The sequence below is a fragment of the Bufo bufo genome, chromosome 2 (assembly GCF_905171765.1).
Source record: "Bufo bufo chromosome 2, aBufBuf1.1, whole genome shotgun sequence".
NCBI lineage: Eukaryota > Metazoa > Chordata > Amphibia > Anura > Bufonidae > Bufo > Bufo bufo.
This window is the reverse complement of record NC_053390.1, coordinates 497,031,119-497,057,960: the sequence shown is the minus strand read 5'-3', so window position 1 is coordinate 497,057,960 and position 26,842 is coordinate 497,031,119. Positions and strand designations below refer to the sequence as shown.

Below are 26,842 nucleotides of genomic sequence, written 5' to 3'. Positions count from 1 at the left end.
GGATTTTGTGTGTAGAGCTGAGGACATGGGTTGCTAGATGGCCGCTAGCACATCCACAATACCCAGTCCCCATAGCTCTGTGTGCTTTTATTGTGTAAAAAAAACGATTTGATACATATGCAAATTAACCTGAGATGAGTCCTGTCCCTGACTCATCTCACATACAGGACTCATCTCAGGTTAATTTGCATATGTATCAAATCGTTTTTTTACACAATAAAAGCACACAGAGCTATGGGGACTGGGTATTGTGGATGTGCTAGCGGCCATCTAGCAACCCATGTCCTCAGCTCTATACCCAAAATCCCGGTGACAGGTTCCCTTTAAGCCCCTCCTCCAGCAGCTATACCCTCAGCCTGGAGAGAGAGACTGCAAGAAGGCAAGACACTCCCTGCTTGCAGGGCTGTTTTCTCCTTCATTTCTCTTTTTATTCTTTTTACCTTTTTTTATTTTATTTTTTCTCAGGGACAACAGATGCCTGGACCTCTCTGTTTCTCCCGGGGTCGAGCTGCGCCAGTGCCGGTCTCCCGCACTGCTGCCTCCCCCACAGAAGACAAGGAGGAGCAGGGCAGCCCAGCTTCCCTGCATCCCGCCAGCGTAAGGGTCGCCCACTCGTCAAGCCCCTCTCCAGCTTCCTGCCACTGCGGTGCCAGGAGCTGAAGGGGCAACCCTGCTGGAACGGACAGAGGGTGAAGACATCAGGATGGTGAGAGTGGCTGTTCCAGCCCTGCTCCCCCTCTCCCCCCCCCCCTCTCCACCCCCTCGGATGCCGCTTCCAAACGGTCACTTGCTGGCCTTCCCTTCGCGGGCTCCCGCTTATTCGGGACCCGCCTGGACAAAATCATTTCTGAAGCCATGGAGGGGAAGAGCTCCCATCTTCGCCAGCCTAGGACCAAGAGCGCCACTCGAGGCCGTCCTGTTATCTCGCGCTTTAGTTCTTCCCGCAGGGCCTCCGCTGCTCGATCCGTGTCCGTTCCGTCATCTAATTCTTCCCAGGATAGGCGTAAAAAGCCTTTTTTTCGGACTCAACCCTCCTGGCGTAAGTCCCAGGGGCTCTCGAAGTTGTATCCCTCCAGTTCGCTTCTTTCGTTCTCGCGTCCCGAGGGACCCCCAGTGTGCGGCCGACTTCTCCGGGGGGAAGGGGGAATGTTTCCTCCCCGGTCCGTCCAGGGCACTTGGTCTCCATCGGAGTCCAAACTGCCGATTAAACATTCTGGAACTGAGGGCGATTCTACTATCGCTCCGGCATTGGACTCCCCTGCTTCGGGGCCGTCCCGTTCGTGTCCAGTCGGAGAACGCCACGGCTGTGGCATATATAAATCATCAAGGGGGCACTCGCAGTGCAGCGGCTCTGCGGGAGGTGTCTCACATCCTCCACTGGGCGGAAACTCATGTTCCGGCCTTGTCGGCTATTTACATTCCGGGGGTGGACAACTGGGCGGCGGACTTCCTCAGCCGGACGACGATCGACCCGGGCGAGTGGTCTCTGCATCCCGATGTGTTCGAGTCCATTTGCCTCCGTTGGGGTCGTCCGGATGTGGATCTCATGGCCTCCAGGTTCAACCACAAGCTCCCCACCTTCCTGTCCAGGTCCAAGGACCAGAGGGCGTACGGCGCCGACGCTCTCGTTCTTCCGTGGACGGAATTCTCCCTCCTGTACGTGTTTCCGCCCCTCCCTCTTCTACCACGGGTTCTCTGAAAAATCGCGTCAGAGGGCTTGCCTACGGTTCTGATAGCCCCGGATTGGCTACGCCGACCTGATGCTGCTCCTGGGAGACGCGCCTTGGCCGCTGCCTCTAAGAGAAGACCTCCTCACTCAAGGGCCGATCTTCCACCAGCATTTAGGGTCGCTACGTTTAACGGCATGGCTATTGAGACCGCAGTTTTAACGCGAGGGGGTTTCTCGGCAGATGTGGTTCGTACCATGATCCGCGCACGAAAACTGGCCTCGTCCAGGATTTATTACCGGACCTGGCGGTCTTACCTGGGTTTTTGCGAAAATCTGGATGTTCATCCCCTTCGTTTTTCCCTTCCCACGGTCTTGTCCTTCTTACAGTCTGATCTGGACCTGGGTCTGGGTCTCAGCTCATTGAAGGGTCAGGTCTCGGCGCTTTCCATCCTCTTCCAGCGTCCTCTGGCCCCTCTCTGAACAGTCAAAACCTTTATCCAGGGAGTCGCTCACTCTGTTCCCCCGTCTCGCCCTCCCATTCCACCCTGGGACCTGAATGTTGTGCTTGCGGCACTCCAGTCTACCCCCTTCGAGCCCTTGCGGAGGGTTTCTCTTCGCCTTTTGTCCTGCAAGGTCATTTTCCTTGTGGCCATCACGTCCCTTCGACGGGTGTCTAAATTGGCGGCACTTTCCGGCACGGAGGCCCTTTTGGTCTTCCACCAGGATAAGGCGGTTCTCCGTCCGAACCCTTCCTTCCTTCCGAAGGTGGTCTCCGCTTTTCACCTCAATGAGGACATCGTCCTCCCTTCCCTTTGTCCGTCTCTTTCTCATCCTCGAGAACGGGAGCTTCACAGCCTGGATGTTGTTAGGGCCCTGAAGATTTACCTGGAAGTCACTGGACCTTATCGGCGCACGGACTCTTTGTGGTTCCGGAGGGTCCGCGCAGAGGCGGCGTCCAGGGTGTCTATTGCCCGCTTCATCAAGATGGCTATTGCCGAGGCTTACCGTGCCAAGGGCAAGGAGACTCTTTTTGGTGTTACCGCTTATTCTACCAGAGCGGTCGGTGCCTCTTGGGCTCAGAGGCATCGGGCTTCGGCTGAACAACTGTGTAAGGCGGCCACCTGGTTTTCCTTACACACCTTCACCAAGTTCTACAGGGTGAACACCTATGCATCGGCGGATGCTGCTTTGGGCCGCCTGGTCTTGCAGGTGGCTGTTTGTTGATACCCCCGGTGGTTTTCGCCTTGGGCTGTAGTCCCTCCCTTCTTGGACTGTTCTTGAACGTCCCAAGGTTTCCTGTCCCCCCCCAAGGAATTGGGCAAGAAAACTAGATTTTTGTACAACTTACCAGTAAAATCTCTTTCTCGCTCTTCCTTGGGGGACACAGCACCCACCCATTGTTCTGGTTTACCGTTACGGTTTAGTTGCCTCTGTCGGGTAGTTGACTTGTTTGGTTTTACATGGTTGGTCATTGCCTTTCTTTCACTACTTGGACACGCAACTGGCAGTCTCTCTCTCCAGGCTGAGGGTATAGCTGCTGGAGGAGGGGCTTAACAGTTTTCGCTTAGTGTCAGGCCTCCTAGGGAGTTGAGCTATACCCAAGGTTTCCTGTGTCCCCCAAGGAAGAGCGAGAAAGATATTTTACTAGTAAGTTATACAAAAATCTCGTTTTTGTTTTTTATTTCGTCAAATACAAAGAAAATCCCAGCCCCCTACCTCCCACCACCAATCACTCATGCAAAACTTCATTGCACTAATCCAAGGGCTCAAGTCGACATGAGACTCTGTACACCCCACTGTAATAAACCTGTAGCTCACCAACCCGCTAGATTCCAGTCCTCAGAAACCATAATTTATCCAATGTGTTCCTCGATCTCCTTGCGATTGCCTTTTTATTTTATTTATAAATTCCCTCTTTGTGGGGCTCCTGTCATCCAATAAGTGCCGAGCTATCATATGAAACCTTCTGGCCACCACAGTTTTGCTGATATCTATGGCTATACACACAACAGTACTTGACTTTACATAGTTGATAATACAAGCAAGTTCCCTGCAAAACCATTCTGTATTTGTGCAAGTGCACATCATATGTATAAAATCAGCCAAACTTGACTTGCAACTTGGGCAAAGTGAACCAGCACTTACCCCTACGTCACAAAGCAACTTGGGCGTTTTATAGATTCTATGAATTAGGTACAGTTACGACAATCTATGTGCATCATTAGCAGATGGTGTCACGGCGGGCGTGCACTCAGTCTAACAGATAACGCACCAACCAGGCTCTGGGCGAGAGACAGGGGAAGGGTCACCTCCTGACTAATCCCTGACCTCTTTCCCTGCACTGCTCAGCCCACCTACAGACCTTTTTAAGGTAGGTATGAGGTGTCCCCGTGCCTGGGCTGACAAAACCCTGAATTCCCTGAGATGGTGAAGTGGGGAAATAGGAGCAGCCTGCTCGCACAGAACCTGAATGGGATAGATGACACAAAACAACCAAACATGAAATAACACTTATCTTCCTGAGCTGGAACAGACAGCCAACCTTCCTTCCTAGCTTCCAAGACCACAATGAATAGTATAATCCGCCCAGAGCACTGGGCTGGTATACTATTTAAACTAATGACCCCACCCAGTGCACTTGATGAGAGGCGGATCCAGCACGGCTCCAAAACAAACACTAAACTCGTGCTGCAATCCAGGCCGACCTACCCACATCGTCAGAGTGGGGCATGACAGATGGTTGAGGAACTTTTGTGAGGAGGGTTCCTCCAATGATCCTGCTTGACCACTTTTCTTTACCTTGCACAGCATGGAGATATTTGAGATCAACTCTCCATCTTTTCATTTATATAAACCAGTGATGCCAAACCTGCGGCCCTCCAGCTGTTCTAAAACTACAATTCCCAGCATCCCTGGACAGCTTACAGCTATAAGCCTATAGCAGGGCATGGTTGGAGTTGTAGTTTTACAACAGCTGAAGGGCCACAGGTTGGGCATCACTGATATAAACTATCCTATTGAAGGTCCATATTACCCCTGAATAAGTACATTCTGCTTGATAAACATGACCTAGTTCTAAGTGCTTGTTAAGGTCACTGTGAGGGAGTCCAAAATTTTCCTGTATAGCACCTATCTATTCAGTGTATAGATGATGAGCGAATCGACTTCGGATGAAACATCCAAAGTAAGTAGATTTGCATAAAACTTCGTTACAATACTGTACGGAGCAGGAGGTCCGTACAGTATTAGAATGTATTGGCTCCGATGAGCCGAAGTTATTGCTTAGCAAAGTCTCGCGAGACTTCGGCTAATAAATTAATTTGTACTGTAAAAAAATAATTTCCCGAACTTGGGTTCGGTTTCAAGGTACCAATTGGAACCGAACCAGAGTTCAGGAAATGTTTTTTTTACAGTACAAATTAATTTATGAAGTTATTATCTGAAGTATCGCGAGACTTCGCAAAGCAATAACTTCAGCTCATCGGAGCCAACACATTCTAATACTGTACGGAGCTCCTGCTCTATACAGTATTGGAACAAAGTTTTATGCAAATCTACTTTGGATGTTTCATCCGAAGTCGATTCACTCATCCCTAGTGATGACTTGTTCACTGGCCAACCCCTTTAATCAGTTATTCTTAAGACCTTGCTTTTACCTTACGTTTTATGCCAAACTTAACCATAAACTTTAAAGGGGTTGTCTGGGCTTTTAATATTGATGACCTGTCCTCAGGATAGGTCATCAAGGGGGTCCAACACCAGCCCCCCCTGCTGATCAACTTACGAGGTGTCGACACGTGCAGTGTGCCGTCTCCCGTCTGTCTTCCTGTTCGCTGCTGCTTTGTCATAGACAAGGATAGTATGTGTGCACATACCTTTTATTACAGTATTATTCCAGTGTAGTGGACCACCCTTGAAATGGCAGCCAGTGGATGTGATATTCTGTGATACAGTTGCAGAATTTGAACTTTTTCCATCGAATATACAGAATGTAGTGTAAGAACTAATTCTAAACCAAGCTTTCCAAATGATTTATATTCATTACTGGTTTGTGTTTAGAATGCATAGTTTAATTCACAGACTATTTTTTAGCTATGATCTGTGTATATTCACATTAAAAACACTCTTTTAAAACAGTTCTCCTGTTCTCCTTTTTTTGGATTATTACAGTCGACTTGTTCAAAGTGCTGAGGAGCCTGTTGAAATAATAAAAAATGCACCTTACCTGCCCGAGCCCCATTTAATCCAACATTACCGATCCATTCTCTTCCCCAGGCTGCTGCTGTAATGTATTATTTTGGCTGCAGCAGTGACATCCCTTTATTCTGCTGCATCTGTGGACTCAGTTGTGCATGGCTGCAGCGGTATATAGGACATCACCACTGATACCAAACAAAACATTAGAGGATCCAGTGTTGTGAATCACCGGATCCCATCAGTTTGCTGTGCTGCTGGCAATACTAGACATTTGTGAGTAGTGCCTCTCATTTTTCTACTTGGGGAATACGGTCATGGCCGAAGCGCCGAATTTGAGGGGGTCTGGGTAAGGTAAGGTAAGAACTTTTATTATTTTAAACATGGTTTTCTGGTGCTTTGCTATAATAAAGAACTCAGAATGCAACTTCAAGAATGTAAACCATAAGACCAAATTATGGATGGTTATTGAAACCCTTTTTGCTGCAGAAGTTGCTTACTTGTATTTGAATTACAGTTAGAAGAATAATTTTTACTTTGGCACTTTCTTAGCTACTACACTCATTTTGTAAACATTGGGTCAGGTTCATTTCATGAACCAGTCTAAAAAAAATTTGGATTGTTGCAGTGAATTGTTCCAAATCTTTAGAGCTTCAGGAATGCAAAAAAATTTTTTTCTAAGCTCTGGAAATTGCAGTGTGTAAATGCTATTGGCAGATGCTCTGTAAGTTTAACCTACAATATAGACTTGGGTGGTTTGACTTACATTTTTAATTTTGTTTATTTTACACACTTATTTAACACTCACCTATTCCGCAGCACTTTACAGACATTATCATCACACTGTCCCCAATGGGCTCACAATCTAAGGTCCCTATCAGTATGTATTTGGAGTGTAGGAGGAAACCGGAGTACCTGGAGGAAACCCACACACACGGGGAGAACATACAGACCCCAGGCAGATGTTGTCCTTCGTCGGATTCAAACCTAGGACCCCAGCGGTGCAAGGCATCAGGGCTAACCACTGAGCCACTGTGCTGCCCACTAATGTTTTATTGAAATTCTAACAATTTGTATGTAATACCAAAAAACGGAAGAACAAGGGAGAACAAATTAGGTGCTGGAGCAGACAGGAAAGAGGGTACAGATATGAGGTGGCCATGTTTGCAAGCACGGCCACCACTGCTGGATTGTAGGGTGGTCATAAACCCCTAGTAACGAGCAGTGTAAATGGGATGAAAAAATGAATCCAGCCAGCAAAGGAGGCAATATGGACAATCACAATACATTAGTAAGAGGCTTGTATTAACATTCTCTACATGAAAAAAAACCTTTAAATTGTTCTAGCGGCACAATTGGCAGGCTAGCGAAAGAGCCTTGCTTAAATTGTTGACTTATGTTTTTATTCAGAGGGAACTGAAGACTTTGTGGCTTTGACCCAGGCTCTCACACTAATAAAGGAAGTCATCACAGATGTAGATTGTCGTGTTCACAAGAGTGAAAAAGGACAGCGTCTGGACGATATTATAGGCAAGATGGAGCCAAAGTCTTATGGTAAACTGAAGAATGGTGTGACGTTTAGGAAGCACGACATGGAACATAAGCAGCTTATTCACGATGGCATGCTTTACTGGAAGACTGCTTCAGGACGTTTGAAAGGTAGTGGATCAGTATCAAGACAAGCTCAGCAGTGATTTGGCTTTTTTGTAGCAATGTGAGACCTGATTATACTTTTGAGGTCTATTGGACTGCATACACATCCTCTGTCGTGACACTTCCTCCATATTAACCAAACCTTTTTTTTTTTTTTTTTTAAATAGATATCTTGGCAGTTTTACTAACAGATGTCTTACTTTTACTTCAAGAGAAGGATCAAAAATACATATTTTCTTCTGTGGTAAGTAGTTTAGAACATTGGAGAATCCCATTAAGATTTTAAAGTTTTGCAAATAATAAGTCAACAAATAAAATGGATGTACAATCCTTACAATGTGTTTAATTGCAGCAGCATCCAGATGAAAGTAATATGTAAAAAATATACATTTTATTCAATATGCTACGTATAGTGTTACGTATATTAGGCTACTTTCACACTTCCGGTATTGAGATCCGACAGAGGATCTCTATACCGGAATGAAACTTAAATGTAACGTTTTGGTTTTGCACATCAGGATGCATCCGTTCTGTTAGGATGCGGTTATGTGAAATTAAAACGGAAAAAAAAGGATCCGTCACTAAATACATTGAAAGTCAACATTGTTCAGTGACGGATCCGTTTTTTTTCTATTTTTATGACCGGACACAAAACTGAATGCTGCTGGAATGGAAGACATTCCGATGCATCTTGAATCTCTTTCCATTCAGAATGCATGAGGACTAAACAGAACCCTTTTTTTCCGGTATTGAGATCCTCTGCCGGATCTCAGTACCGGAAAATGGCAAGTAGCCTTAACTAGATATGGTAATGTTTCTCTCTAATAAGAATACCAGTTAGATCCTTTAGCCTGACGCTGCAATCTTCCAGGAGCCATGACTTTTATTTTTACATTCACATAGCCATATGAGGGCTGTATTTTTTTGCAGGACGTGTTGTACTTTCTAATGGCACCATTTAACATTGCATGCAATGTTTACCTGCTTACTGGTGACTTTGCACCAGATGTAATTACAGCTCATCTTTCTCATTCACTTCAATGGGATGGAGTCAGACTCCCACCGATCTGAGGATAGGTCATCAATATAGGAAACCGGACGACCCCTATAATCACATGTATGCAGTGTTTCATCTTGTGTCATGCAAGTATACCAGATGTGGAGAGGACACCTACACAGAAAAAATCCAGTTCTTTTGGTGACCTAAAAGAAATATTCTATAATGTTATCCACTGTGACCAGTTAGTTACCCTTTTACACCATGAAACCTCGGCACTCAAACTCAATATGGTCTCCTAACCTTCCTCCTACTGGCAGCCAATCAAACCATTGTTTCATGAAAAGGTCTCCCTACAAGGGATGCAGAAAGAATAGGGTTTTCATTAACTAAAATGAATATTGCTAGACAAACATGAACATTTACTTAGAATTTGGCAACCGTGGATTGACTTTGCCCACCCTCACCCTTCCCCCTCTAATACCCTCCTGTCCTAGCACATTAACATCATATGTCTCTTTGGTTTTGATAACCTGCACAAGATCCTTTCCTTTTTAAGCCACCTTTTTTTTTTTCTTTACTTTTTTGCCTTTTATTTGAGTAGTCAGTAACAAATTGTATGGGTTTTTATTTTTGTTAATACCATTAACCTTTACTTGTAGGATGCTAAGCCTCCTGTAATTTCTCTGCAAAAGCTAATTGTCCGAGAGGTGGCAAATGAAGAAAAGGCTATGTTCCTCATAAGTGCTTCATTAAATGGGCCAGAGATGTATGAAATTCACACTACCTCAAAAGAAGAGAGGAACTCCTGGATGACGTTCATTCGAGGGGCTGTGGAGAGGTAGTTATTTAGCTATTTAATAAGTATCCTCCAGGGGACTTGCGAGACAGGAACATCAGACCCTGAATGTTTTCTTTCAAGGCACTGCAGCTCCTTGTATCTGTATGAGACCGCTGGACATAGCCAAGCGCTGTTTTTGGTTTCTCTTCAGCAACTCATACTTTGGGGCTAAGAACCTCCATTCTTTTCACCGATGGGGGTCTCAGAAGTCCTACGCGCACTAATAAGATATTTATCACCTTTCCTATGGATATGGATGAGCAACTCCATTAATCAGGATAACTGCATGTAATTTTGGAGATTTTTTTTCCCAAGCTTATGTCGCAACAAGTTGTAATTTACTAGATTCTCCCATCTTTTTGATATTCAATGTCTGTACCTTCGTGAAAGTCCTGCATCCATGCTGTAGACATTGGAGAAATGAAAGGACCTGAGTGATGAAAGGACTTTATTGAAATGAATTCAAACATAATTAAATTAACTGACTTTATATGATCTTTCACAGTTCATGTGATCTGATGTCACATACCAACTCAGTGTTTTATACAGTTAGATAGTTTTGTTCTCATGTAGATTAAAAGTTTTATATATTTCATACAGTTGTCCAGATGAAGGGACAGAATTTCTCAGGGAAGCAGATGAAGAGCGCAAGCAAGCATCGGAGCGTGCTGCTAGGATAAAGGACCTTCAAGGTAATATAAAAAAGGAGTATTCCCACCTTAGACTTTTATGGCGTATCCACAACATTTGCCATGAATGTCTGATAGATGCAGATCCAACCTCTAGGACCCATCGTGCCTGGTGGGGCTGCTGCATCCACCCAGAGTATGAATGGAAACGTGGCTACACATATGCATGGCACTCTCAGTTCACTTTTGTGGGTTTCACGGAAGCAGCCTTGTATGCTTACTGGAGGGCAGAGATTGCGCTACATTTTTTTCTGGAAGAGTAAAAATACTTTTTAGCCGATGAGGAGTACGAAATTTACAGTAATTTAAATAGTTAATACGAAGGCCTACATAAAATTAAGAGCTTGCTATTTATGCAGGGAAACCATTACTAGTACTCTAGAACTGTCTTCCATGCATAAATAGCAAATTCAGACAATTTTAAAGTTGGCTGAGGTCACTGTTGCTCTGAGGGGTCGGCACCACTGAGGTCACTGTTGCAGGGATTTTATGAGGTTTAAAGGGTTTGTCCTAAGATTGATATTTATCACCTGTCGGTAAAGAGGACCCCTCACCTCTCCTCCTGATTTGTCTGTTTTGGTAACTACTTGCAACCCCCCTCCCCCCTCCCAATGTAATAACAATACTGGAGCATCTATTCTTATGACCTTATGTTGCACAATTCCTCTGTTATTCCTGTTATTAGTAATGAATGACTTGCTGGCAGTTTGCAGTGAAGGTCCAGATGGGGTGTCCCTGCACAGCCTGACATTTAATCAGTGCTGTCAACTGGTAACCCCCCGCTGGACCTTTATTGCAGACTACTAGCAATTCGTTCATAAGTTCTAGTAGGAATAATAGAGGAATGGTACAATATAGAGTCACAAGAATTGACTCCCCAGAATTGTTATTGCATGGGAAATGCAAGTCGTTACTAAAACGGACATGTCCCCTTCAAGTACATGCTGGGGGTCCCACCTTAGTTAACATGTTCTAGTGTTCTCTGGATCAAGTATGGATTGGTAAATAGTGTTAATCTTGGGACAACCCCTTTTAATTTTTGCTGCTGTTTCTGTGCCGCTAGTCACTGGGGTTTGCCATCCATCACGTGGCCATTGCTGCCCACCAAAGTTACGTCCTTGTAGATGAGCTCTGAGATGGGTATGTCGTGCCACCGGGGCTGTTGGTAGACTCTGAAGAGACCTGAGGCACTGGCGGAGCAGGACACAGGCACAATGGATGGTGGTACATGCTGGTGCCGAGGGCACAAGCGAAAGACCCGGGCACTTACCTTCTCACCGCCACAGTCACATGTTAAGGATCTGGATGATGTCATCACGCAGTGATAACAACTGATCTAGGGTGCAGCAACCTTCGGCACTCCAGCTGCTGTGAAACTACAACTCCCAGCATGCACTCTTGCTCAGCTGTTCTTGTAACTCCCAAAGAAGTGAAAGGAGGATACTAGGAGTTGTAGTTTCAGAACAGCTGGAGTGCCGGAAGTTGCTGATCCCTGATCTAAAGACTGTCATTTTGTGTTATGCTTCATCTTGCAATAAAAGGGAGTTTGTCTTCCATGACCCATTGCCCTATCTCGTGCCACAAAATTGCCACCACTACGGTTGGTTATTTGATTATACAGTTTTACAGCGAAGAAGTCATGTGCTTGGCAGAGGGACTGTATGTCCTGGAGGCTGTAAATTGCCACATGCAGTCCTTGTAGCACCATGTCCTGCCATGCGGCGCCACATTACAGAATCCTTATAGCACACAATATGTCTAGTTCAGCGTGTGATGGAACATGCTGCAATGAATCCTTGATGGATTCATAAGAAAGCTGACCGGTGACATGGGTAGAGGTCTACAGGTGACAGGTCTGTCCGTTATGGAGGTTGTATGGAGCCGTGACTCGCTTTTTTGTCCATGAAGCCTCGCTGACTTCTATAAGCAGAAGTCTGAAGCGCTCAGCCACTTTTCCTCACCGCTGAGCGCGGTAGTGAAGACAGTCCCCGCCTAGACCTTCTATTGAGGCCGTCTTCACTACCGCACTCAGCAGGGAGGAGAGACAGCGCTCGGCTGAGTGCTTCAGACTCATCACTATAGGGTAAAAACATGGCGTTCAGATCCCTACTAAATTTCACAGATCCCCACTTACCCCGCCAGTGAGGATCGGGCACCTCCTTCTTCACTTCAGAGCGGTGTGTCATAAGCTCCAGCAGCCCGAACTGACCAATAACAAAGCTCCTCACTGTAAGGAGCCTTGACATTGGTTGTTTTAGGCAGCAGCATCGCTGCGCTGCTCGTGCCGTTCACAGCGCTCACTGCGCTGATGAATGGTAGGGAAAAGTCTAAGGCGTATTGGTACGCCTTAGACTTTTTCCAGGGAGTAAAATGGCCTGAACAGGCGTCTATGACGCTTGTACAGGCGTTATTGCGACCTCTGCTGGAGGGTGACGCACATAGCATCTTCTCCACTTATTCTGTACCCGACAGGTTTTGGGGGACTCTATTCTGTCTATATGCCATTAATGGCTTAAAGGGGATTGTGCAGACCATATATATTGATGACCTATCCTCAGGATACATCATCAATATCTGATCAGTGGGGGTCCGACACCCCTGCCGTTCAGCTGTTTGAAAAGGAGGCGGTGCTCCATGTGAGTACTGCTTCCTGTTCATTACACTACGTGTCATTTTCTCTGGAACGGTGACGTAGTGTAATTATGAGTGAACATAGACTGGCCATAGACTCTACAGCAGGCATGCTCAACCTGCGGCCCTCCAGCTGTTGTAAAACTACAACTCCCATAATTCCCGGACTTCCTACAGAAGGGCATGGTGGGAGTTGTAGTTTTACAACAGCTGGAGGGCCGCAGGTTGAGCATCCCTGCTCTACAGGGAAATTTCCCAGAGGGTCGCCCAAATCCTCCTTGTGGCCGCCAGCAAGGTATATAATGATCTGATGCTCTCAGACACTTATGCTCCTGGCCAGCGGCCACAAGTGTCCTCCTGGATTCAATTGTATTGCAGTCTTCAGGATGATGATATAGTTTCATACTGTGGTGCAGACGGCAGTATTTTGTGCTGCACCGTGGTATTTGATTTTTCAAAGGCAGTATTTTGTTCTGCACTATGGTACTTGGTTCTACTGAGGCAGTGTCTGGTTCTGCACTCTGGTGTCTGGTTCTGCACTACAGTATTGCTGGCCCCAGGTTCTGTCAATTTGCACCCTACAACGTGGGACCAAGCGAATACTTGTCATTACACTACACTGCCAAAACTTCAGAGACAACGGGCAGTGTAATGAACAGGAAGCGGAGCTCACATGAAGTGCCACCTCCTCTTCAAACAGTTGATCGGCAAAGATACCAGGTGTTGGAATCCCGCTGATCAGATATTGATGACCTATCATGACAATCAGTCATCACAATATATGGCTTGCATAACCTCTTTAAGAACAAGTTGTCTCTGACATGCATTCTAATATAATCAATTTTATGATAAATACTTTCTTACTTTGCGTTGTTTGTACAGACCGCCTTAACAAGAAGGATACATTAATCTCACAAGTGCTCAACGAAAAACTGCAAATTTGTATGGATATGGCGGAGTTGTATGGTTTTGACGAATCGTCGCAAGGGTCCAGGGTCCGAGTTCTTGCTGGATCTGATAATGGAGAGAATTCAAAAGGAGAATACCTGCTCCTGTCTGCTATAGCTGAAGGTAAGGGGTGAAAGTATGAAAAGTAATGCAATTGTATGTAAACTATCCATGGATTTGTGAAAACCAGTATGGGTTTTTCCATAGCAACCAATCAGATCTCAGAAAAAAGGTTCTGATTCGTTACAGTGGGCAACTTTCCAATAAATCTCTACCAGGCTAGAATATGGCCAATGAAAGTGAGAACGCCATGATTTTAAAGCTGGATCTCAGAAAGTCTTCCAGTTCCTCGTAATATTATCTTAACAAAGGCTCTCTAGTGTCATACTGACCCTGTTCCTCATCTGGGCCTGCTGTTGTGCCTGGTTTTCTTAGGCTACTTTCACACTGGAGTTTTGTGCGGATCCGTCTTGTATCTGCACAGACGGATCCACACGAATAATGCAAACGCTTGTATCCGTTAATAACGGATCAGTTTGCATTATTCATTAAAAAAAAAAGTCTAAGTCAAAACGGGTCACTGTTAATACTTGCCTAGTCGCCATAAGCACCACCTGTAATGTGATATGTCGCAGGGTCTTTTTCTGGTCCTGCCGCATTATTTTTATTGCAATTGAGATTTGTCCTCAACACACTGGACCCCATACTATCTTATAATCCTTACCCCGGTTCCTGTAATACCATGCTGCCGTTTTATGTATAGTCGCCGTTTGTATCACCTCTATATTGAGCATATGAATGTTGTGACATTCATCTGGGTTAGTCTTACAGAGGGGGCGGGTTAATGGGGGCGGGATGGCTGATGCGGCGGTGCCGCGCCTCCTGTTTTCCCATTGGCCGCCCTAGAGGCGTGACCCAGAGGAGGGGAGGAGGACTCTCCTTATATATCGTGCGTCCGAGCGGCCGCGTACGGCCACTCTGTGCTGACAGCTGCAGCCTCTGTTACGGAGGTCTAGCAGCTCATTCTGTTTGTCTCATACCCACATACTTATGCTCCTGACGAGCCACACATGGCGAAACGCGTCGAGCGTTGAGTGGGGACGAACTCATGTTTGATACATGTTACTTGTATTGCGCTCACACTGCAGTTGAGGTCTGTGGCTTCTCAGCCCTCTGCAGTTGATGAGCATTTGCGATCAAGCCCTTTTGCTCCATCCAGCCTAGATTAGTGTCCCTTGATTCGTGCTTGCAGGGCCGGCACTCAGACATCTGGTTCATCACTGAACGGATGGTTCTTATTGAGGTCGGCTTCTGTGGGCAGATGTTTATCAATGGATTAGCTATTTAATTTTAGTCCAGGGCACATCCAGCTGGCAATGGTACAGAGCACCCAGTCCGCACCACGGTGCATACTTCAGGCTGATTGGATCTAACACGGCCGCCTGGCCTAGTGATTCAGCCTCTAGTAACGCACCAGCAGTGGACTTTCTAGTGACCCTATCCACATTGGAGCGTTACCGCATTACGCGGTTTCATGCGTTATCTTGAACCGGCTCACATGTTGGTTAGGTGGTGTCCTAGAATTTTAATATAGGTTGATTTAATAAGTAAAAGTGCTCCAAAGTTAATACCACATAAAGTGTCAAATTTTATCATACCCATTGCTGTGTCCCAAAATGACCAAACTATAAAAATTCGATATATTTATCCCATATGGTGAACGCCCTAATGGAAAATAAAAGAAAAATCAAACTGGCTGATTTGTCATTTTTTTCGTCGATTCACATCCCAAAAAGATTTGAAAAAAAGGGAAGTCACACACGCACTCCAAAATGCTGTCAATGGTAACAATATCAGTTAAAACTTCAGATCGCCCCACAGATGAGCCCTCACACAACTTCCTAGGCATAACTATAAAAAGGGATCAGAATATGGTGAGGAAAGATAGAATTTTTCTTTTTAGTATTAAAACACAAGAAAAAATTATAGAGAATGTGTCATCAGAAAATGACACATTGTTTTAACCACCTCCCGTCTGCCCGTGGACTATAGTGCCTCGTTTCCACTGAGCGGATCGGTTCGGGTCGGTACGGTACGGTTCGCTATTTTGGGTGTTTCCACTATGAAAGCGATCCATACAAGCGAACCGTACCGCACCATTCAGGGTCCTGCTTCAGATGTAGGGCCATAGAAAAATGGAACGGTTCGGTTAGGGCGGAGCTACTTGCGTCACACAATACATTCTCCTGATTGGCGGCCTGAATAACGTCAAACGATGACCTCCATCTTTGTTGTTTGTAGCGTCGCGTTTGTTGTCGCACTAGTGTGACGTCACGCTACGCATTTTTTTCAAAACCACGTATGGACCCAGCGGCCCGAGTTGCAGTGGAAACGCTCACCTAAATAGATCGGACCATTAAAAATCTTCCAAACTGTGCCGACCCGAACCGATCCTCTCTGTGGAAACAAGGCATTAATGGCCGGGAGGTGGGAGGTGGTTCTCTATCTCTGAATGGACGTTTTAAAATGTCCATTCAGAGATCGCAGCTGCACGCTAATTGTGCAGCTGCTGATCGGGTTGCCCGCTGTCAGTGACAGCAGGGCATCCCTTAGAGAAGGCAGGGACAGTTCCCAGGTGTCCCTGGCTTCTAGATCGCTGTATACACAGCGCTCACCGAGCGCTGTGTATACAGAGCAGGAAGCGCTATGCGCTTCCTGTTCTGGCCCGACGGTCATGTGACTGCCGGGGCTGGGAGAGTGCAGGAGCTGTGAGGTCTTCTACAGACCTCGATCAGCCCTGCACTAAGGCTGTACAGCACAGTATAGTGCTGTACAGTCTCTGTGGGGGGTGTATTTCCACTGTAACTGGGGCTACTATGTCAGCCCCAGTTACAGGAGAAATCAATAGTGGAAAAAAATTAAAGTGAATTTAAATGTCCCCCAGAGGTCTTGTATGACCTTAGGGGGATGCAAAGTGTAAAATAAAATAAAAAGTTGTCACGTAAAATTAAAAATGAGACCTATTTGGTATTGCCGCATCCGTGATGGTCGGCTCTATAAATATATCACATGATCCACCCAGTCCGATGAACACCATAAAAAATAAATAAAAACTGTGTAAAAAAAAAAAGCTATTTTCGTCACCTTACATCACAAAAAGTGCAACACCAAGTGATCAAAAAATGGTACCAATAAAACCGTCACCTGATTCCGCAAAAAATTAGCCCCTACATAAGAAAATCGCTAAAAAAAAAAAAAAAAAAAAGCTCTCAGAACACAAAAACATTATTTTTTTTGTTTCAAAAATGCTATTATTGTGTTAAAGTGAAATAAAAAAAAAAAAGTATACATATTAGGTATCTCCGCGTCCGTAACAACCAGCTCTATAAAAATATCACATGACCTAACCCCTCGGGTGAACACCGTAAAAAAAATTGAAAATCTTTAAAAAAAAAATATAAATATATAGCTCTCAAAACATGGACACATTAAAACATAATTTTTTTGTTTCAAAAATGCTATTATTGTGTAAACAAATAAATAAGAAAAAGTATACCTTTTAGGTATCGCCCGATACATAACGATCTGCTCTATAAAAATGTCACTTGACCGAACCCCTCAGGTGAACGCTGTAAAAATAACTGTGCTAAAACAACCAATTGTTTGGTCACCTTGAGGAGAAAGAGAGATGGGTTATTGGTTGCTCACCTGATCACTGCAATGTATAGGTGCTCTGGTTCTGGACTGATTCACCCAATCAGGAGGGTAGTTAATAACAATAAGGATATATAATGGAGAACCGGCACTCTACATCTATCAAGGTGCTAAAGAAGCAATATACACAGATGATGGTATAAAATATATATTTATTTTTAGAAGGGTAGGTTTGGGGGTGGGGACTAGGAATAAATATTCTGAAATTATAGAGGTGCTGGGAAAATAAAGTCCACAAGAAAAAATATTGATTTGCAGTATGCGGCAGTGGGAATGCAGATGCACAGTAAAAATGTTTGTGGAGGGTATGACAATACTGTGATTGTCCAGTGATGATTACCCCCTTTCAATTGGTAGCTATGTCCATTAGTTGTATGATCCGTTAAAAAATATACCACGTGGACAAGGTAATGTGAGAAGTATAAAAATATATAAAATATGGGTAAAATAATAAAAAGCAAGGAGTATCCAGTGACCAATATGCGAAAAATTAAAAAAATATATATATATAAAAATATATGCGAAAAAAAAGTAAATGGTATATCAGTCGGGTGCTGTGCTTCAGTGTGGCGTCCCACACATTTAGTGAAGACTGCGCCCTGACTGTTTTACCTTCTTTGTGGGGTATGGATCTCCTGGCTATTGGAGCAGCCTTACAGCGCTCAGCGGTGTCTGTTTCCCGGTCTTCTCGGCGTGCCGCGTGTGTGTGACGTCACTTCTCAGGCGACTCGCGTCTCTGCCGGGTGCAGTGTTGGAATCTTCGCTGGTAATGTGTTTTCGATCCAGGGGATTTGGATGTGGTCGGTGGTGTGGAAGCGCTTCCAAAGTGAGATTCTTGGCAGGTTTCTAGAGGGAAGTCACCAGACGCGTTTCGAAGGACTGAGCTGCCTTCTTCATCAGTGGTAGCCCTCTGACTGCCGTTATCCTGCCTTTTATGCCGCCCGTGGATCTTTCTAAAGACCTGGACTGGATCTCATTTTCTATGGTACAGACTTTTCAGGTATGAGGGTTCCATCAAAAACCTGGTTGAGTACTATTGTCCTATATTCTTTTATGTGCAATTGTTTTCTTTTCTTTTCTTTTTCTGCTGCGGTTGACGGTTTGGTGTGTGTGCTGGTTGCGGGTTCTGTAGTGATTTTGCGGTTTTTTCAGTGTTCGTCTTTGCTGCGGTATTGCTGCGTTATCCTCCGATGCTTGTATTACCGCTGTGTTTTCCTGGTGGTTAGTTCTTTACTGGTTTCTGTTGGGCTCTGAATGCTGTGTATTTTTTCTGCGGTGTTTTATTTATTTGTTGTTGTGTGTTTGATTTTTTATGGATTTGGGTGCGTTTCGCGGTGCTGGTATTTGGTGATCTATTTTGGAGATGTGTGTGTGTGTTCCTCCAGTGCCATTGTGTATCTAAGTGCGTTTTTTTGTGCGGTTTTTTACTGGTGCGTTTTTGGTGCGGTTTTTTTTGCTGGTGCGTTTTTGGTGCGTTTTTAGTGCGTTTATTGGTGTGTCTTTGTATTTGGGGGTATTGGGGATTTGTGGTGTTTTTGGGGGTGGAATTAGTGTTAAAGGGGCCTAACGAGATTTTGGTTGCAGTGTTCGGATATGGTGTGTTTGGATGGGGGTGTGTTGTGTAGCATGGGGGTGATGTGTTCAGTGTGGGAATGGATAGTGTTGGCGGTGCTACATGTTTTGTCTAGTGTGATTGTGTTTTTGTTTTTTTGTGTTTTTGTGTTTGTTTTGTTTGGATCTGGTTATTATGTGTACTATAGTGTGTAATTGGGATGTCTGGGAGTGTTTGTTAAGGTCTCTTGTGGTGCTGCTGTGGGGTTGTGTGGTTCAGTTTTGAGTTGTGTGTTTCTGTGTTTGTATTGTTTTTGTTTGGTCATTCCTGCGATGGTTGGTTTATTTATTTCTTCTTTTTCTTCTTCTTTTTGCAGTGTCGGTAGGGTGGCGGCCACGTGTCAAGTGTCGGTAAGGGTGCTGGTAGACAGCCGGACGCCTACCGCTAGTCAAGTAGCGGCGGCCACTCTTTGTGGTAGTTTATAGAAATCCGAATAGTTCAAAGTCAGCGTTTAGGCCTCCTGGTATGATTGTGTTGAATTCAAAAATGAATTTTGATTCGATACGGGACATCTTGGCTATGTAGTTTCCTCCTCTCCAGTCTGTTTTTACCTTTTCCAGTGCTGCGAACGATAGTCCTGATGGGTCTTGTTTGTGGTGTGTTTTGAAGTGTTTGGAGAGTGAGTGGGTTTCAAATCCTTTTTTGATGTTGTTTATATGTTCTGATATTTGTTTTTTTAGAGTTCTTTTTGTTCTGCCGATGTATTGTTTTTTGCAGGGACAGGTGATGATGTAAATTAAATTTGTGCTGCTGCAGGTGAGGAATTCTTTTATTTCGTGTTCTAGTGCCGTGGTTGTGGATTGTACTCTCTCGGTTTTTTTCTTAAATGTGGTGGTTTTACAATTGGAGCACTGATTGCATCTATAGAATCCTTTGAGGTTTTGCCATGTGTTTGTTGTGAGGTTGTGTTTTTTCTGTTGTGTTTTGACAGATGGCGCAATTTTCAGGCCTAGGTTTGGGGCCCTAGTGTATATGATGTGAGGTTTTGTGGAGATGGAAGGGCCTATCGTTTTGTCCTTTTGGATGTGGTGCCAATGGGTGTTGATAATTTTTTCAATATTTTTGTGTTGTGTACTGAAGGGTAATATTAATTTTGGGGTTTCATTTGTTTGTGTTTGTGCTGTCATTTTTTTCTGGGGCTTCTCATTGAAGAAAGAGGTTCTGTTTAGTTTTCTTACTTTGGTGAGGGATGTTTCTATTTTGTTTAGGGGGTACTCTTTTTCAATGAATTGTGTTTTTAGGGTCTCGGCTTCTTTCTCAAATGTGTCATCTTTTGTACAGTTGCGTCTCAGGCGTCTGAATTGGCTTTCAGGTATATTGTTTAGCCATCTTGGGAGGTGACAACTGGAGTAGAGGATGAAGCTATTTTTTGCTGTTGGTTTGTGGAAAGTGCAGCATGTGAGTTTATTGTCTTCTACTTTGATGTTTAGGTCCAGGAATTCTATTTCAGTTTTGTTTATGTTAGCTGTGAATTGTAGATTGATTTGGTTATTGTTTATTTCTTCCAGGAATATTTTTAAGTCGGCCTCGCTTCTTTGCCAGATGAAGACCACGTCGTCGATATAACGTTTCCATATCACCAGATCCGTCCCCAGCCGATGCTGTATATGGACATCCTCCCATTGTGACATGAAGAGGTTTGCATAGCTGGGGGCGAATCTGGTGCCCATGGCTGTGCCCCTGGTTTGTAGGTAGTAGGTGGAGTCAAAGGAGAAATAATTGTGTCCCAGAATTAGCTCAACACCCTCTGCTATGTAATTTATTTGTTCTTTTTTGAATTCCTTGCTTTTTTCTAATTGTGTAGTCAATGCTGCGATCCCATGTTTGTGGTCTATTATTGTGTATAGTGACTGCACGTCTAGGGTGCCTAAGATCCAGTTGGGGTTGTAGTCTATGTTTTCCATTGTCTTAATAATCTGTGTGCTATCTTTGATGTATGTATCTGTGTTTTTGACAACCGGTTGGAGTAATCTGTCGATGTGTTGTGAAAGGTTTGATGTGAATGATCCTATACCGGAAATTATTGGACGGCCTGGGGGGTTCTCTAAACTTTTGTGGACTTTGGGTAAACAGTAGAATATCGGAAGTCTTTGTGGTGTGTTTAAGATGAATTTTGCTTCTTGTTCAAGTAAAAAATTATTGTCTAGTCCTTTTTGACAGTAGTCTTTCAGTATTTGGTCGTATGAATTGATGGGATCTTTACTGAGTTTTTGATATGTGCTGTTGTCTGATAATAATCTGAGACATTCCGTCTCGTATTGGGCTTTGTCTAAAACTACTGTGGCTCCTCCTTTGTCTGCGGGGCGGATAATGATGTCTTTCTGTATTTGTAGTTGTTTTATTGCATGGATTTCTTGGTTAGATAAATTGTTTCTGAATTTTTTATGTTTTAGTCTTCTGATGTCTGATTCTACACATTTTCTGAATGTGGCTATTTCTTGGCTGATTTCTTGTCTGGGGAATTTGGTTGATTTTGGTTTTAATTCTGTGTGCTTGTGGGTTGTGACTGTTGTCATGTTGGGTGTGATTGGGTTTTTCATGAAATATTTTTTTAGGCAGAGTTTTCTGATGAATTTTTCTATACCAATGAATGTGTGGAATTTGTCTATTTTTGTGGTTGGGGCAAATTTTAGTCCTTTGTTAAGGAGATTCAGTTGTGGTAGTGTCAAATTTTTTGTGCTGAGGTTTATTACTGTGTTATTGTCGTTATTTGTTGTTATTGATTTCTCTAGTATCTGTTGGGGTATCTTCTTCTTTCGTTTTCCTCTCCGTGTCTTGTTCTTTTTTCTTGTGTCTGTTGTTTGTAGTGTTGTCTCCGTGGGTTCTCTTGTCTGTAGTTGTGGTTCGTTTGTTGGTGTTGTGTCTGTTGGGGTTTGTAATAATGTCGTGGTGTGTGTTCCTGATTGTAGTGTTCTGGTTTGTTCCTCAGATTGTATTGGTGTGTAAATGGGGAGGGGGGGCATTGTGCTCTGGATGGGGAGGGGTGTGTCATCTTCCTGGTTCGTGGTTTGTGGTGAGGGGGGGTTTTGTCTAAAAAATGCTCATTAGAAAGAGTTTCAAATCGGTTGGTGGTCGGAATATTGAGGATTGATTGCATTGTTTCTGGTTCATTTTGGTCCAGTTGTCTGTTTCTTTCTTGTGGCGGCTTTTTTGCGGTGTGAATATTGTCAAATGTGTATCTGAGTTTTTTTATTTTTCTGTCCATGATTTCCTGTTCTAGTTTGTCTAAACTTTTGCACAGTCTGTCTTGCCATGTGTTATATTCTTCATCTTTTGGTAGTTGTTTAGACAAACTAGAACAGGAAATCATGGACAGAAAAATAAAAAAACTCAGATACACATTTGACAATATTCACACCGCAAAAAAGCCGCCACAAGAAAGAAACAGACAACTGGACCAAAATGAACCAGAAACAATGCAATCAATCCTCAATATTCCGACCACCAACCGATTTGAAACTCTTTCTAATGAGCATTTTTTAGACAAAACCCCCCCTCACCACAAACCACGAACCAGGAAGATGACACACCCCTCCCCATCCAGAGCACAATGCCCCCCCTCCCCATTTACACACCAATACAATCTGAGGAACAAACCAGAACACTACAATCAGGAACACACACCACGACATTATTACAAACCCCAACAGACACAACACCAACAAACGAACCACAACTACAGACAAGAGAACCCACGGAGACAACACTACAAACAACAGACACAAGAAAAAAGAACAAGACACGGAGAGGAAAACGAAAGAAGAAGATACCCCAACAGATACTAGAGAAATCAATAACAACAAATAACGACAATAACACAGTAATAAACCTCAGCACAAAAAATTTGACACTACCACAACTGAATCTCCTTAACAAAGGACTAAAATTTGCCCCAACCACAAAAATAGACAAATTCCACACATTCATTGGTATAGAAAAATTCATCAGAAAACTCTGCCTAAAAAAATATTTCATGAAAAACCCAATCACACCCAACATGACAACAGTCACAACCCACAAGCACACAGAATTAAAACCAAAATCAACCAAATTCCCCAGACAAGAAATCAGCCAAGAAATAGCCACATTCAGAAAATGTGTAGAATCAGACATCAGAAGACTAAAACATAAAAAATTCAGAAACAATTTATCTAACCAAGAAATCCATGCAATAAAACAACTACAAATACAGAAAGACATCATTATCCGCCCCGCAGACAAAGGAGGAGCCACAGTAGTTTTAGACAAAGCCCAATACGAGACGGAATGTCTCAGATTATTATCAGACAACAGCACATATCAAAAACTCAGTAAAGATCCCATCAATTCATACGACCAAATACTGAAAGACTACTGTCAAAAAGGACTAGACAATAATTTTTTACTTGAACAAGAAGCAAAATTCATCTTAAACACACCACAAAGACTTCCGATATTCTACTGTTTACCCAAAGTCCACAAAAGTTTAGAGAACCCCCCAGGCCGTCCAATAATTTCCGGTATAGGATCATTCACATCAAACCTTTCACAACACATCGACAGATTACTCCAACCGGTTGTCAAAAACACAGATACATACATCAAAGATAGCACACAGATTATTAAGACAATGGAAAACATAGACTACAACCCCAACTGGATCTTAGGCACCCTAGACGTGCAGTCACTATACACAATAATAGACCACAAACATGGGATCGCAGCATTGACTACACAATTAGAAAAAAGCAAGGAATTCAAAAAAGAACAAATAAATTACATAGCAGAGGGTGTTGAGCTAATTCTGGGACACAATTATTTCTCCTTTGACTCCACCTACTACCTACAAACCAGGGGCACAGCCATGGGCACCAGATTCGCCCCCAGCTATGCAAACCTCTTCATGTCACAATGGGAGGATGTCCATATACAGCATCGGCTGGGGACGGATCTGGTGATATGGAAACGTTATATCGACGACGTGGTCTTCATCTGGCAAAGAAGCGAGGCCGACTTAAAAATATTCCTGGAAGAAATAAACAATAACCAAATCAATCTACAATTCACAGCTAACATAAACAAAACTGAAATAGAATTCCTGGACCTAAACATCAAAGTAGAAGACAATAAACTCACATGCTGCACTTTCCACAAACCAACAGCAAAAAATAGCTTCATCCTCTACTCCAGTTGTCACCTCCCAAGATGGCTAAACAATATACCTGAAAGCCAATTCAGACGCCTGAGACGCAACTGTACAAAAGATGACACATTTGAGAAAGAAGCCGAGACCCTAAAAACACAATTCATTGAAAAAGAGTACCCCCTAAACAAAATAGAAACATCCCTCACCAAAGTAAGAAAACTAAACAGAACCTCTTTCTTCAATGAGAAGCCCCAGAAAAAAATGACAGCACAAACACAAACAAATGAAACCCCAAAATTAATATTACCCTTCAGTACACAACACAAAAATATTGAAAAAATTATCAACACCCATTGGCACCACATCCAAAAGGACAAAACGATAGGCCCTTCCATCTCCACAAAACCTCACATCATATACACTAGGGCCCCAAACCTAGGCCTGAAAATTGCGCCATCTGTCAAAACACAACAGAAAAAACACAACCTCACAACAAACACATGGCAAAACCTCAAAGGATTCTATAGATGCAATCAGTGCTCCAATTGTAAAACCACCACATTTAAGAAAAAAACCGAGAGAGTACAATCCACAACCACGGCACTAGAACACGAAATAAAAGAATTCCTCACCTGCAGCAGCACAAATTTAATTTACATCATCACCTGTCCCTGCAAAAAACAATACATCGGCAGAACAAAAAGAACTCTAAAAAAACGAATATCAGAACATATAAACAACATCAAAAAAGGATTTGAAACCCACTCACTCTCCAAACACTTCAAAACACACCACAAACAAGACCCATCAGGACTATCGTTCGCAGCACTGGAAAAGGTAAAAACAGACTGGAGAGGAGGAAACTACATAGCCAAGATGTCCCGTATCGAATCAAAATTCATTTTTGAATTCAACACAATCATACCAGGAGGCCTAAACGCTGACTTTGAACTATTCGGATTTCTATAAACTACCACAAAGAGTGGCCGCCGCTACTTGACTAGCGGTAGGCGTCCGGCTGTCTACCAGCACCCTTACCGACACTTGACACGTGGCCGCCACCCTACCGACACTGCAAAAAGAAGAAGAAAAAGAAGAAATAAATAAACCAACCATCGCAGGAATGACCAAACAAAAACAATACAAACACAGAAACACACAACTCAAAACTGAACCACACAACCCCACAGCAGCACCACAAGAGACCTTAACAAACACTCCCAGACATCCCAATTACACACTATAGTACACATAATAACCAGATCCAAACAAAACAAACACAAAAACACAAAAAAACAAAAACACAATCACACTAGACAAAACATGTAGCACCGCCAACACTATCCATTCCCACACTGAACACATCACCCCCATGCTACACAACACACCCCCATCCAAACACACCATATCCGAACACTGCAACCAAAATCTCGTTAGGCCCCTTTAACACTAATTCCACCCCCAAAAACACCACAAATCCCCAATACCCCCAAATACAAAGACACACCAATAAACGCACTAAAAACGCACCAAAAACGCACCAGCAAAAAAAACCGCACCAAAAACGCACCAGTAAAAAACCGCACAAAAAAACGCACTTAGATACACAATGGCACTGGAGGAACACACACACACATCTCCAAAATAGATCACCAAATACCAGCACCGCGAAACGCACCCAAATCCATAAAAAATCAAACACACAACAACAAATAAATAAAACACCGCAGAAAAAATACACAGCATTCAGAGCCCAACAGAAACCAGTAAAGAACTAACCACCAGGAAAACACAGCGGTAATACAAGCATCGGAGGATAACGCAGCAATACCGCAGCAAAGACGAACACTGAAAAAACCGCAAAATCACTACAGAACCCGCAACCAGCACACACACCAAACCGTCAACCGCAGCAGAAAAAGAAAAGAAAAGAAAACAATTGCACATAAAAGAATATAGGACAATAGTACTCAACCAGGTTTTTGATGGAACCCTCATACCTGAAAAGTCTGTACCATAGAAAATGAGATCCAGTCCAGGTCTTTAGAAAGATCCACGGGCGGCATAAAAGGCAGGATAACGGCAGTCAGAGGGCTACCACTGATGAAGAAGACAGCTCAGTCCTTCGAAACGCGTCTGGTGACTTCCCTCTAGAAACCTGCCAAGAATCTCACTTTGGAAGCGCTTCCACACCACCGACCACATCCAAATCCCCTGGATCGAAAACACATTACCAGCGAAGATTCCAACACTGCACCCGGCAGAGACGCGAGTCGCCTGAGAAGTGACGTCACACACACGCGGCACGCCGAGAAGACCGGGAAACAGACACCGCTGAGCGCTGTAAGGCTGCTCCAATAGCCAGGAGATCCATACCCCACAAAGAAGGTAAAACAGTCAGGGCGCAGTCTTCACTAAATGTGTGGGACGCCACACTGAAGCACAGCACCCGACTGATATACCATTTACTTTTTTTTCGCATATATTTTTATATATATATATTTTTTTAATTTTTCGCATATTGGTCACTGGATACTCCTTGCTTTTTATTATTTTACCCATATTTTATATATTTTTATACTTCTCACATTACCTTGTCCACGTGGTATATTTTTTAACGGATCATACAACTAATGGACATAGCTACCAATTGAAAGGGGGTAATCATCACTGGACAATCACAGTATTGTCATACCCTCCACAAACATTTTTACTGTGCATCTGCATTCCCACTGCCGCATACTGCAAATCAATATTTTTTCTTGTGGA

At 43.7% G+C, this 26,842-nt stretch overlaps 1 protein-coding gene across 2 annotated transcripts in view; it reads left to right on the top strand.

Annotated features, from left to right (window-relative positions):
- The window catches only part of ARHGEF18 (Rho/Rac guanine nucleotide exchange factor 18), a 620,551-nt gene that overhangs the window by 553,543 nt on the left and 40,166 nt on the right, over nucleotides 1-26,842 (top strand). For both annotated transcript variants that reach the window (XM_040417798.1, XM_040417797.1), the window contains 5 exons: nucleotides 7,274-7,522; nucleotides 7,684-7,760; nucleotides 9,176-9,354; nucleotides 9,955-10,046; nucleotides 13,557-13,745. In XM_040417798.1, the coding sequence (XP_040273732.1) occupies nucleotides 7,274-7,522; nucleotides 7,684-7,760; nucleotides 9,176-9,354; nucleotides 9,955-10,046; nucleotides 13,557-13,745 (786 nt within the window). The remainder of the gene's footprint in view (nucleotides 1-7,273; nucleotides 7,523-7,683; nucleotides 7,761-9,175; nucleotides 9,355-9,954; nucleotides 10,047-13,556; nucleotides 13,746-26,842) is intronic.